A 10,829-nucleotide genomic window follows, 5' to 3' on the forward strand; every position below is an offset into this window, starting at 1 on the left:
GGTCACATTTAGTTCACCTACATTTATTATTCTACTGTCAAGATAAAAAAAAGAAAGAAAAACGTGTTTGCGTAACATAATATTTGTCTTTAGGGAAACAATTAATTCTCCCACCCTGCCATCTGAAAGAAAAACCCATAGCCACAGGACAGATCATGAATCATCTAGTGTAACCTCCGAGATAACAGTGTTTCTGTATTTATAAAGCACACATTAACCATCATTGATTGTCACATAAAAGCACCTCTGTGTTAGTTTTAAGTTTCAGGATGTGAATGTGAATGTTTAACCTCAACAAAGGTATCTGAGAGTGCCCCGTGACTTTCTGGGACTGGAGTTTGCTTACGAATGTGGGTTAGGCACGCTATAAGTAGTGAGGTGATGTGGTGTTAGACACACATCTGAGAAAGAAGATCGCTCGACATGGCACTAAGGACATCAGCTCTGCTCTCTGTGGGCTTTTTCCTCCTGCTGACACGTGGCGCTCTTACAGACACAGATGAAGGTACATTTTACAGAAGCTTTGATCTTTTGTAGAAGTGCATCATAAATTGTATCACATGTGAATTGCTTTGCGTGCACGATCAGGATCCCTCTCTATCAAACTGTCTGTGGAGAACGAGCAGTCTAACGAGCCTCTCAAGTCCTACTCCAGCAGTGTGGTAAAGGGAGGTGTGCTGCTGGGAGCTCTGAGGAGACTGCACGATGCACAGCACGACTTTAAGTAAGTCCACCCATGACATCCCCTTTAATATAACTGTCTATCATGCTTTATTGCTAAAAAGGAGCCCCGGCTGATTCTCTTACATATTTAAGCTGAGGGTGACCCATTTCTGCTCTTAAAGCCCTGACTGTTTGTGTTGCCAGGTTCACAGTGAAGGAGGACCCAAACTTTGGCCTGTTCTTGGAGAGTGTGAATGGAGTGGCTGGAAATAAGGATGAGAAGACATACTGGGAGATCCTGTCTGAAAGCTCTGGAGAATTCAACAGACTGGATGTGGGTGAGTGTCATCCCCAGAGCTTCACTTCAACATATCTGAGGATGACTTAATGAGCCATAATGAGACAGGAGATTGGGTTGTCTTTTTCAATTACTGCCTCCTACAGCTATTGTAAAATTATCTGCTATGAAAACATTTGTGCGTGTTTATCTTTTATAGAAGGAGAAGGCAGTGGTACTACACATTAATAGTGATTTATCTATTAAAGCAACTTTTTTTTTCTTTTAGAGAAAGGATGCTACGCCCATTGTTATTTCTATTAGCTGCTGTTTCTGTTATAATGCTCTGTCAGGCTGTATGTGTGTAAATATCAGTGTTTGTCATCTAAACGTCCTACAGGGATCGGCTGCTACATGCCCAAAGCGGATGAGCACATCGTCTTGAGGTACACCACCTGGAGTCCTCAACAGTGATGCATGCTGAGCAGTAACTCCTCAGGATCACATGTGGAAGGGAATCAGTCCTAAATCTCACACTGGTGATGCATGTTGTGACAAAACAGCGACATCTAGTGGTTTAACCTGTAATGTCGTTTATTAAAGGCAGTGAAAGAAAAAAAAACACATTTTGAGTCGGTTTTTCGTTTTCAAAATGAAATCCATTTTAGTTGAGTAAAAAAAAAAGACAGAGGAAAAAAAATCTGAAGTATTTTAATGTGATTTTAAAATATATAAAACATATAAGCCATTAAATGGGAGCAGAGGTCAAAACTTATTAAATATTTTGTCATATATCTTTTGAAAATCTTTGATTAGTGACTTGCTTTCTCCACACTACTTCTTACCATTTTTAAATTTAGAACTATATCAAGTGTCACAGGCCTGCCTGGAAGCCTAATGCTCAGTAGTTGTTTTGTGAGGAGCGATGGGATGATGGACACGGGGGATGACTGATAATATAATCCAATCAGAATATTATTAGTGCCATCTGTAAAGCTCTGCTTCAGGTCTGCGTGGCTAAGAAATGATCTGAGTTACGCTTTAAATGTTAAACCTTTGATTTCAAAGACATGAGTAGCTTTTAATTAATTTCACATTCATACAATTGGCTTGTGATACACATTTCTCAATAAATAACTTAAAAATAAAAGTACACACAGCATGACACCTAAAGTATAAATGCTGTTAATAGATAAGTTCTACATCACTCCCTCTGTTAACTCTGACCCCTGAACAAACATCTTATAACAAGATTAAGGTCTCAGCTCCTTCCACGACAGATGGGCTGAGAGGAGAGGCAAGATGCCAATCTCTGGCTTCACTTCCCTCTTTCCTTGTTTCTCTGATTCCCTTCCTTATCTGAGGAAAGTAAACATGCGCACGTGTTTGCAGACATCCAAGCTAAATATAGTAAGTGATATATATATATATATATATATATATGGACAGGAAATGATGTTGAAAAGCCCAAAAATGGGGTTTAAAATCAGCCAAAGTCGCTTTCTATTTCAAATAATTGCTGAACTTGAATCAAATCTAAACCTCTCACTAAATTTGTCCTCCCTTTTGTTTTCTGACCCTCTCGCCGCTTTGCATCCTAAAGAGTGACTTAACACTGGCGTGCCAGAAGGATTTGTTCTTGCCATGTAATCCTTTACATACAGAAAGCAGGCAGCCAGGGTTGGAGTGTGTGCCAGAGAGATTAAATTATTGTCCTTAAACACCCAGATTTGTTCTTAAAATTGGATGAAGCAGCAGAAATGCAGCGTGACTCTTTGGTCTACAGCCGGTCTTGTGTCTCCTCTTTGTCTGCAGCCTTGTTGCACTGTAAGCATGCGTTCTCTGTGTTTTAGCCTGCAGACACTTGAAAAAAACAAAACCAAAAAAAACAAAGCAGATATCATTCCTGAAAGAAGGATGGCAAATTCATGTGTAGAGCAATTTTCAAATGTATTTGTAAACAGACAGCACCGCAGCATGCTCATTCTGCTTTGCATTTGTCCTGACAATGTGGAGGTGGAAGCCACTCACCACACGAGAAAGCGCAGTCACAAATGCAAGGGACACATTGTGCAAAGAACCGTTTCCAGCCGGTCTCCTTCTTCCTGCAGTTGTCTATCTGAGTGCAGCCTCGTTTGGGTGGGCCGAAGTAGCTCTTACCCATGCAGGTGGAGTTGCATGTCCCACTCAGTTCACTCTCGCTGATTTCAATCTGCCCCTGCTTACACATTCCTAAAAGGCAGGTCAAAAAGCGTAAATGTTGATACTGGGTCAGAAAACCTATTGTTGTTGTTGTTTTGTTGCGGTTTGTGTGGACTCACGTAGGCAGATAGGTTTTGGAGTCCAGAGGCCATTAGGCTGACATGATCTGGTAGAGTTTCCAATAAGCCTGAATCCTGAGCGGCAGGTGTATCTCACCACAGATCCCACCCACCAGTCATTACCATACACTACTCCATTGTAGTCCACACCTGGCCTTCCACAGTTCACTGACACAGAGAAAACGAAATGCAGGAAATATAAAGCACAAGATGAAGGTATTTTAAACAACAGTGACCTTTTGTTTCTTCGCTCTGATTCTGAGTCTTACCTCTGCACAAGGATTTGTAGCCAAGCCAGCAGCAGCTAGAGTCTCCACAGCGATCTCTCCTCAGCTCCCGGTGCCGCGCTTTACAACCTCCTAAACAAAGCGGGGCTGACCCAGACCAGTATGTGTCATCTATGAAATTCGGCTGGGAAATCAATTCTATCTCACCTGAAGAAGAAAAATACTAAATCATTGGCTTCTTAATACGCAAGGATTGGACAAACATTCATATATGCCATGACTTAGGAACCAGAAAGTTAGTGAAGAATAGCATTACAGTGTCAGAAAAGGAGATCTTACCACTACCTTCCAGCTCTCCATTCCACTCAGGAAACTGAGATATCCCTCTGTGGATGGACCCAAACAACAACAGGAGCAGCAGTATGTAAAATCTCACAGTTCCCATCTCCCGATGAAGTAGTTTATCTAAAGAAAAATGTTTTAGGTGCACCCAGGAACCACCTAGAAGCATTATACTACGCCATCACTAGACTATGAAGCCATTAGCATCAGTCCCAGGAGAACTGAGTTCACTCACTGGAGGAAGAGAAAGCAGCGAGAGAGAGTTTAAGTAACGCTTCAACTAAGCTCTGTGTGCTGCCTAATCTTCTACAAACAGCTAATGCTGTGCACTGTTTATCATCCTGGGACTCCACTTGGGCAAAGCTGTGTCACGATTTTGACACCAGATGAAAGGTTTTTAGAAGTTTGAAGCAGAAGAGGGATGAAAAAACTTATAATTATATAGAATATATTGAGAGAAATATAGAAGAACTTTGTTTCGGTCAGCATGAAAAATTGTAATTGTTTTCTGGGTTTTTTTTGTCTTTCTTGTATGAGAAAAGCAGAAAACAAACCTAATGTTGGCCTTGTTGCTTGAAAACAACCTGCTGAAGTTCAAACGAAGGAAAGAAAGATGATTTAAGTGACTTTGAGCATAGCATGGTTGTTGGTGCCAGAGGGGCTCATATGAGTTTAACCCTTTCTAGAGTTTACAGAAAATGGTTTGAAAGAGAAAACATCCAGAGAACAGTATTTCTCTGGCTGAAAATTTAATTGATGCCAAAGGTCAGATAGAAATGTCCAAAACGCTTTGAGTTTATAAGGAAGGGAACAGTAACTTAACAGTAACTCAGCATTATAACCAAAGTATGCAAAAGAGCATCTCTGAATGCACAACATGATCATCCTTGAAGCGGATGGGCTGCAGCAGCAGAAGACCACACCCTGAGTGCCACTCCTGTCTCCTAAGAACAAGAAAAGGAAGCTAAAATTTTCAAAGGCTCACCAAAATTGAATAACAAAAGACTGAAAAAGCAACACCTGGTCTGATGAGCCTGGATTTCCATTGTAATGCATCATGTCACAAAGCTTAAGTCATCTCAAATTGGTTTCTTGAACATGCCCTTAAGTCACCAGATCTCAATCCAATATAACTCTTTTGAGATGTGGTAGGACGGGAGATTCACATCACGAATGTGCGATGACTGTGTGATGCTATCATGTCAAAATCTCAGAGAGATGTTTCGAGCACCTTGTGGAATCTAAGCGACAAATAATTAAGGCAGCTGTGCAGGCAGAAGGGGGTCCAACCTGGTACCAACAAGGTGTAACTAATGATGTGGGTGGTGAATGTGGATGGCAACAATACTACAGAGACAACATTTAGATTTACAGCTCAGTTGAGGGGGGAGCTAAAACAGATGATGAATGTATCTAACAAAAAAAGAAAACAGTTCACTCTAAAAAAAAATAAAAAATTACAAAACATAAAAAATAGACAAAAAGGTTTCACTTGTTTATTCAAGTTTAACTGGGAAAGGTACACACTCTGCAAGATTATAAGGTGAGCCCTCTTAGCTTTAATCCACAGATTCTGGTGAATATTAATGACAACACGACGTCCCGTGACTCATGTTCTTAACCTTTAAAAGGTTTCAGCTGATGTATCTCTGAATTTGATTGATTGAGAACCCAGCAGGCAGTGCAACATTAGCCTTCAACTGTCTCGACAGATTTTACAGCACGAGACACGAACATCTTCTAACTGAAAACAGTTTAAAATTAAGATGCTACACATTAGCAAATAAACACATAAAAAACAGTTTACTTGCCTAATATAGGCTTATATTCAACATGAATCATAACAGTACGTGTTCCTTAATTCAGATGTTATAATTTAAGTAAAGCAGTTCGCTTTCTGTTCAAATCCAAGCCAGGTTTTTGTAGAAGTTCGTGAATTCCAAGAAGAGTGTGACTGTGTACTTTGTGCCTGCTCAGGATGTGCATCAAGTCAAAGCACCTCCATCTCCTGTTGCTGAGCAGCATCCTGGAGCTGCAGCATTACCGACTCCTCTCCTGCCTGTGACAATCCTCCAGTGAGGACATACAGCATGCCCTCTTCCTGTCCGCCTTCCTCAGCGCCGACAGTCGAGCCTGGCTCGTCGATCCTCTGCTCTTCCAGCAGCACCCCTTTCAATTCCACCTGCACCTCTGCAGGAGCTGCTCCTTCCTGCAGCTCCTGACCTTCCGTCGGCTCACTGCCGCCGTCCTCCTCCGCTTGCCTGTTTTGTCTTTCTCGCATCAACTGCTCGGTCAGCTCCACGCTCTCGTAGCGAATCAGCTGCAGACGCAAGAAACCATCCTCGTGTTCCTTGTACCTGTCAAGAGCGAATAAAGACTTCAAGCATTGCAATAGCTATTACTGCAGCTGCTTCACTGCAACACTCACCTGAACCTGGGGTGTCCGGACGGCCACTTAAATTGGTGCTTTTTGTGCAGATGGACAGTTAGGTTGTTGCCCCTGGTGAAACACTGGCCGCACACATGGCACTTGTAGCGAGCTACAAAACTCCCCTGGTTAAGGAAATAAAACACAATCATCAATGAAGAAAAATCCCTACTTGAACGCAAGTTTAAACAAACACTTCAAACATCACCTCGTGCTCTCTTTTGTGGTGAATCTTCATGGTGCAAGCGGCTCGAGATGTAAAGCCACAGCCAGGGACGTCACAGTGGAAGGCTGACTCACTGCTGTGGGTGTCCAGATGTTTGCGCAAGTCGACCAGATTCTTACAGCTGTGAGTTTTTTAAAAAAAAAGGGAGGGAGAAAATGTCATTGTCTGTTTAACAACTTAATCCTGACTTAAATTGGTGAAGTTTCAGGGGTTTGGGTACCTGTACTCGCAGTAGTCACAGCTGTATGGCTTCTCGTTGCTGTGGCGGAACTTGATATGGTTGCGCAGTGAAGAGGGCGATGGGCACGTCATGTCACATAATGGGCATTTGTAGTGGCTCACTGTCCCAATAAAGCAGTGGGGAAATTAAATTTGTCTATATTAAGACTACAGAGTTGTTTGCTGGCAACAGGATTTCTTCACTCACTCACAACAAAGTGCATCACATGCTCAGCAGATCAAAAATAGACACTGTGAAGGACTATTTTTATTTTAGGTTGCGTCAAGCCAAGAAATAGTTGTGAAATGCTTCATTTTAAAACTGGATGCTCTCACTATGAAGCAGAAAAGATCCAGAAAGATGGTGATTAACTCATCTGGCTCACAGTCCATCACAATTCCCGGGTTATTGTAATGTGTGACATGCAGAAATAAAGCCTTAGGTTTTCTTGTCATTGGTTAGCAGCACTGGTTAAACTAAAGAGAATTTAAACGAGCTGAGAACGACAGTTGTGACCTTAAACACAATCTGAGTGAAGACCTGGTAGTTGAACAATGTGTGAAAGTTTCACCTCCTAGAGTATGGAACAGATTTGCTTCATACTCCAGGAGTATCAATTTTTGTGAATTGTGTATAGATGTACACCTCATCATGGTATAAGCTCAAGCCGTCCTTCAACTGGATGATCTAAAAAATGTTTCAGGTGGGCACTGGATAGGCAACAACACGACTGAGTCACAGCTCAATTAAATTAAAAAATAAAATAAAATAAAAAGCATATTGAAGCCATAACTGACCGTGGGTCCTCATGTGGTCTCTCAGAAGTCTTTCTGTTGCAAAACGTTTGGAGCAGTGTGAGCACTGGAACCTCTGACCTATGTGACACGACACAGATTATTAGATTATTAAAGGTTTTTTTTAACATTGCTAAGCTTCATTTCATAAATCTGACAGAATCTACCTTCCATGGCGCTCTGTCGTATGATGTGGTCAAATAGCTTTGTATTGTTGGCATACATCCCCCCACAGCCGGGACATGCCACCACCTTTTCCTGAGTGTGGCTGCGCAGGTGCTCTCGCAGCTTAGGACGGCCTTTAGCAGTTGCTTCACAGTCTGAAGATGACAGGCACAAAACCTGGATTCAAAAATCTGAAATCCTCAGCTCGACACTGAAAATGTACAGCTGTACAATCTTCACTTAACTAACATTTACAGTTGAAAAAAAAACCCCCAAAAACACTGTAAGCGTACCTTTCCATCCACAGCGTATCGGGATTTCACAGTCTCCTGTAGGTATCTCTATGCACAGGCTGTGCATTTCCACATGGCGATAAAACCACTCAGGGTTTTCATACGGTGGTTGCTTTAACAGATGTGCGTTAAGAGAGTTACAGAGCCACATGTATTATTAGTTTAACTCTACTACACAGATCATTTAAAAACTCAGAAATACTGGGTTTAGGAACACTAACAGAGATCACACAGTTCACAGTGCCATCCACAAAAGCAGGTTAAAGCTTTGTCATGCAAAGAAAAAGCCATTTATGAACATAATCCAAAACACTGCCGTCTTCTCTGGGCCAAACCTCATTTATAATCGAGTGAAGCAAAGCGGAGACCTTTTCTGATGTCAGACGAATTAAAATTTGCAGTTCTTTTTGGAAAACATGGATGTCATGTTCTCTGGAGTGAACAGTGGAGACTAGCCAGCTTGTTTTCAGGCTTCAGTTCAAAACCCTAGACCTCTCACGTTATGAAGTAGCATTAGTGTCTATAGAACTGGCAGCAAAAGATTTGGGAAAGCTCCATCAATACTCAAAGGTAGATACAAGTTTTAAAGCAAAATAATCTCCCATGCAGGGAAGGCCTTGCATATTTCAGTAAAACAATGCTAAAGCACATACTGCAGCTATTCAACAGCATAGTTGTGTAGTAGAAGAGTCCGGGTGCTGAACTGGCCTGCCTGTAGTCCAGACCTTTCATAAGCTGAAAACATCCAAGGCATCATGAGCCAAAAACATAAGACAAAGAGACCCAGAGCACTTAGAATCATCCATCAGACAAGACAGCAGCTGGTTTCAGTTTCCACACGTTTACTGGCCGTTACTTGAAGAAGGGGAGAAACTACACAGTGGTAAACATGGCCTTATACCGACCTTTTGAGATGTGTTCCTGCCATCTAATTCAGTATTACATTTTCTCAGTTTAAATATTTGGTATTTTTTCTATGTTCTGCAATGAATAAAATATGGGTTTATGAGATTTGCAAATCATTGCATTCTGTTTTTATTTACAATTCACACAGCCTTCCCACTTCTTTAGAACTGGGATTGTAACTACAGAATGGAAAGCTGCTGTCATTCCTCCAAAAATAGACTGGACAGGCGGCTTTTCATAGAGTGTAAAAACTCTCGTCTTTCACCAGCAGCAGCAGACACAGCAAACTTACTTCACATTCCTCCCAAAGGCAGACAAAATTATCTGGGATTTCAGGGATGATGTTGCGATTGTGGTAGGCGATGGAGCAGTTGCCGATTTCTGGATGGGCACTGAGAACCTGCTGACCCAGCTGCTTTAGTTTAGTGTGATAACAGTGAAAAAACACGTGTCGCCGAAACTCTTCAGATCCCTCCACGGAGCAGAAACCACAGTCTCTCCACAGACAGCTTCTCTCCCCTTTGCACAAAAAGCAAACGAGACTAGATTAGGAGGAATCATCATTTTGGGCAAAGGATCAGTATGACTTATTGATTTGAATGCCTTGTTTATCTTCAGGACTTTGGATGTCAGCAAAGTTAAGTAAATTAATCCAATTCAATATCTAGTGGCCAAATGTTATAAATAAGCAGCTGATGGGTAAAAGCTCTCGTCATTTCTAGTGGTGGTCTAGACGCGCAGTAAGTGAGGCCATATTGGTTCAGGCCCATTGAACCAAATCATTAAAACACGTTCGTGTCCAGCTCCTCACGCTACATCTCCAAAACAAACACCTCAGCTATGGACGTGCCACACGTACACGAAGCTGCGTTTCACCTCACCCTCTGTTTCTTCTTCCTCCTCCTCCTCTTCCAAAGCACTTAGATGACCCTCCACATGCTTGCAAAAGTTTTCCATCCGATTAAATGATTCCTGGCATGAACCCCACTCACACTCCAGCTTGAGTGCTTTCTTCTGCATTCGCTTGTTAGGAGGCATCTCTCCGAGTCACAACTGGACTAAATGTCAGACGTTTCACTCCAGGACCGAAGTCGCAAACACTGCTTGACCATCACCTGAACCGCCCAGCAACTAAGCTGCTAGCTTACATTAAACAGTCTCCACAGTGCTGCGGAAACACCAGCAGAGAACTGTTTAATAAGCTAAACGAATAAAAAAGAATAAATTGTTATAAGCTTCACGACAGCGTTAAAAGAGAGCTCGTATTCATCGGACTTGTTATTTTTTGGAGTCCGTCCACAAACGCGGGCTGTGCAACAACACCGACGGTCCCATTGAAACAAAGTTTAGTTAAATAGTTCCTACTCAAAACACTGTGTACATTTTAAAGGCAAAAATATCACCTTACTACACACTTACAATTATGGAAGACCAGAAGAATTCCACACATCAAAATCAAAGTATTTTGTGCTTTAATCATAAGTTTAGTGATGTCTAACTAAAGATTATGAAAAAGTATTTGGTAAAAGATTTTACTAGCGCACATTTCATTGCACAATTCATTAATAAAGCACAAAATGTTCTGTTTTGAGGTGAGTGACTCTTTGGGTCTTCCATGTCAAACAACCCACAACCTGTTCCCGTTAGGGGTCGCCACAGCGGATCACCTGCCTCAATCTAACCCTAACACTCTCTTCTGTCTCACCAACCCTCTGCATGTCCTCCCTTTCAGCTATTTGCATACAATGGGTAAACAGGTAATGCTAAATTTTTGGTAAAATGTCTGCACTTCAATTGTATATTGATTGCTTGTGTTACAATCCAGCATGAGAGAGGTAAAACCACAAAAACTGTGACTTTGTCCCAAATATTAGGGGGAGCGGTGTTGCTTTATATCTTTGGCATTTCTGAACTATAATGGAAGCACTTTAATTTAGCACACTTTCTCCCAAGTATTAATACAACAC

At 41.7% G+C, this 10,829-nt stretch overlaps 2 protein-coding genes across 4 annotated transcripts; both read right to left on the reverse strand.

The window, feature by feature from the left end:
* Positions 1-2,475: 2,475 nt before the first annotated feature.
* On the reverse strand, positions 2,476-4,117 carry si:ch211-117m20.4 (sushi, von Willebrand factor type A, EGF and pentraxin domain-containing protein 1). Of its 3 annotated transcripts, none has more exons than XM_063486492.1 (5): positions 3,828-4,117; positions 3,531-3,695; positions 3,262-3,429; positions 2,972-3,172; positions 2,476-2,794 (listed from the first exon to the last, which is right to left on the reverse strand). In XM_063486492.1, exons 1-5 carry the CDS (start codon positions 3,997-3,999, stop codon positions 2,790-2,792), a joined length of 711 nt encoding a protein of 236 aa, XP_063342562.1. In that variant the 5' UTR covers positions 4,000-4,117; the 3' UTR covers positions 2,476-2,789. The 3 variants fall into 3 exon arrangements, with proteins under 3 accessions (XP_063342562.1, XP_063342561.1, XP_063342560.1); XM_063486491.1 differs by having other exon boundaries at positions 2,476-2,803; positions 3,834-4,115; XM_063486490.1 differs by having other exon boundaries at positions 2,476-2,803; positions 3,828-4,115.
* Positions 4,118-5,312: 1,195 nt separating this feature from the next.
* Positions 5,313-10,164, reverse strand: hinfp (histone H4 transcription factor). The gene is made up of 9 exons (XM_063488169.1): positions 9,744-10,164; positions 9,155-9,381; positions 7,957-8,068; positions 7,666-7,818; positions 7,502-7,579; positions 6,705-6,825; positions 6,467-6,605; positions 6,259-6,383; positions 5,313-6,187 (listed from the first exon to the last, which is right to left on the reverse strand). Exons 1-9 carry the CDS (start codon positions 9,898-9,900, stop codon positions 5,821-5,823), a joined length of 1,479 nt encoding a protein of 492 aa, XP_063344239.1. The 5' UTR covers positions 9,901-10,164; the 3' UTR covers positions 5,313-5,820.
* Between the last annotated feature and the right edge of the window lie 665 nt (positions 10,165-10,829).

The sequence above is a fragment of the Pelmatolapia mariae genome, linkage group LG10_11 (genome assembly GCF_036321145.2).
Source record: "Pelmatolapia mariae isolate MD_Pm_ZW linkage group LG10_11, Pm_UMD_F_2, whole genome shotgun sequence".
Classification (NCBI taxonomy): domain Eukaryota; kingdom Metazoa; phylum Chordata; class Actinopteri; order Cichliformes; family Cichlidae; genus Pelmatolapia; species Pelmatolapia mariae.

What these genes read in the sequence shown, in the direction of transcription:
- si:ch211-117m20.4 (XM_063486490.1), bottom strand. Translation starts at nt 3,999, where the DNA reads ATGCTTCTAGGTGGTTCCTGGGTGCACCTAAAACATTTTTCTTTAGAT. An exon ending in CTACAAATCCTTGTGCAGAG is followed by an intron (nt 3,430 to 3,530) that starts GTAAGACTCAGA and finishes TCTCTGTGTCAG; the next exon opens with TGAACTGTGGAAGGCCAGGT. An exon ending in TCCAAAACCTATCTGCCTAC is followed by an intron (nt 3,173 to 3,261) that starts GTGAGTCCACAC and finishes CCTGCCTTTTAG; the next exon opens with GAATGTGTAAGCAGGGGCAG.
- hinfp (XM_063488169.1), bottom strand. Translation starts at nt 9,900, where the DNA reads ATGCCTCCTAACAAGCGAATGCAGAAGAAAGCACTCAAGCTGGAGTGT. An exon ending in TGTGACTACTGCGAGTACAG is followed by an intron (nt 6,606 to 6,704) that starts GTACCCAAACCC and finishes AAAAACTCACAG; the next exon opens with CTGTAAGAATCTGGTCGACT. An exon ending in ACCACAAAAGAGAGCACGAG is followed by an intron (nt 6,384 to 6,466) that starts GTGATGTTTGAA and finishes TTCCTTAACCAG; the next exon opens with GGGAGTTTTGTAGCTCGCTA.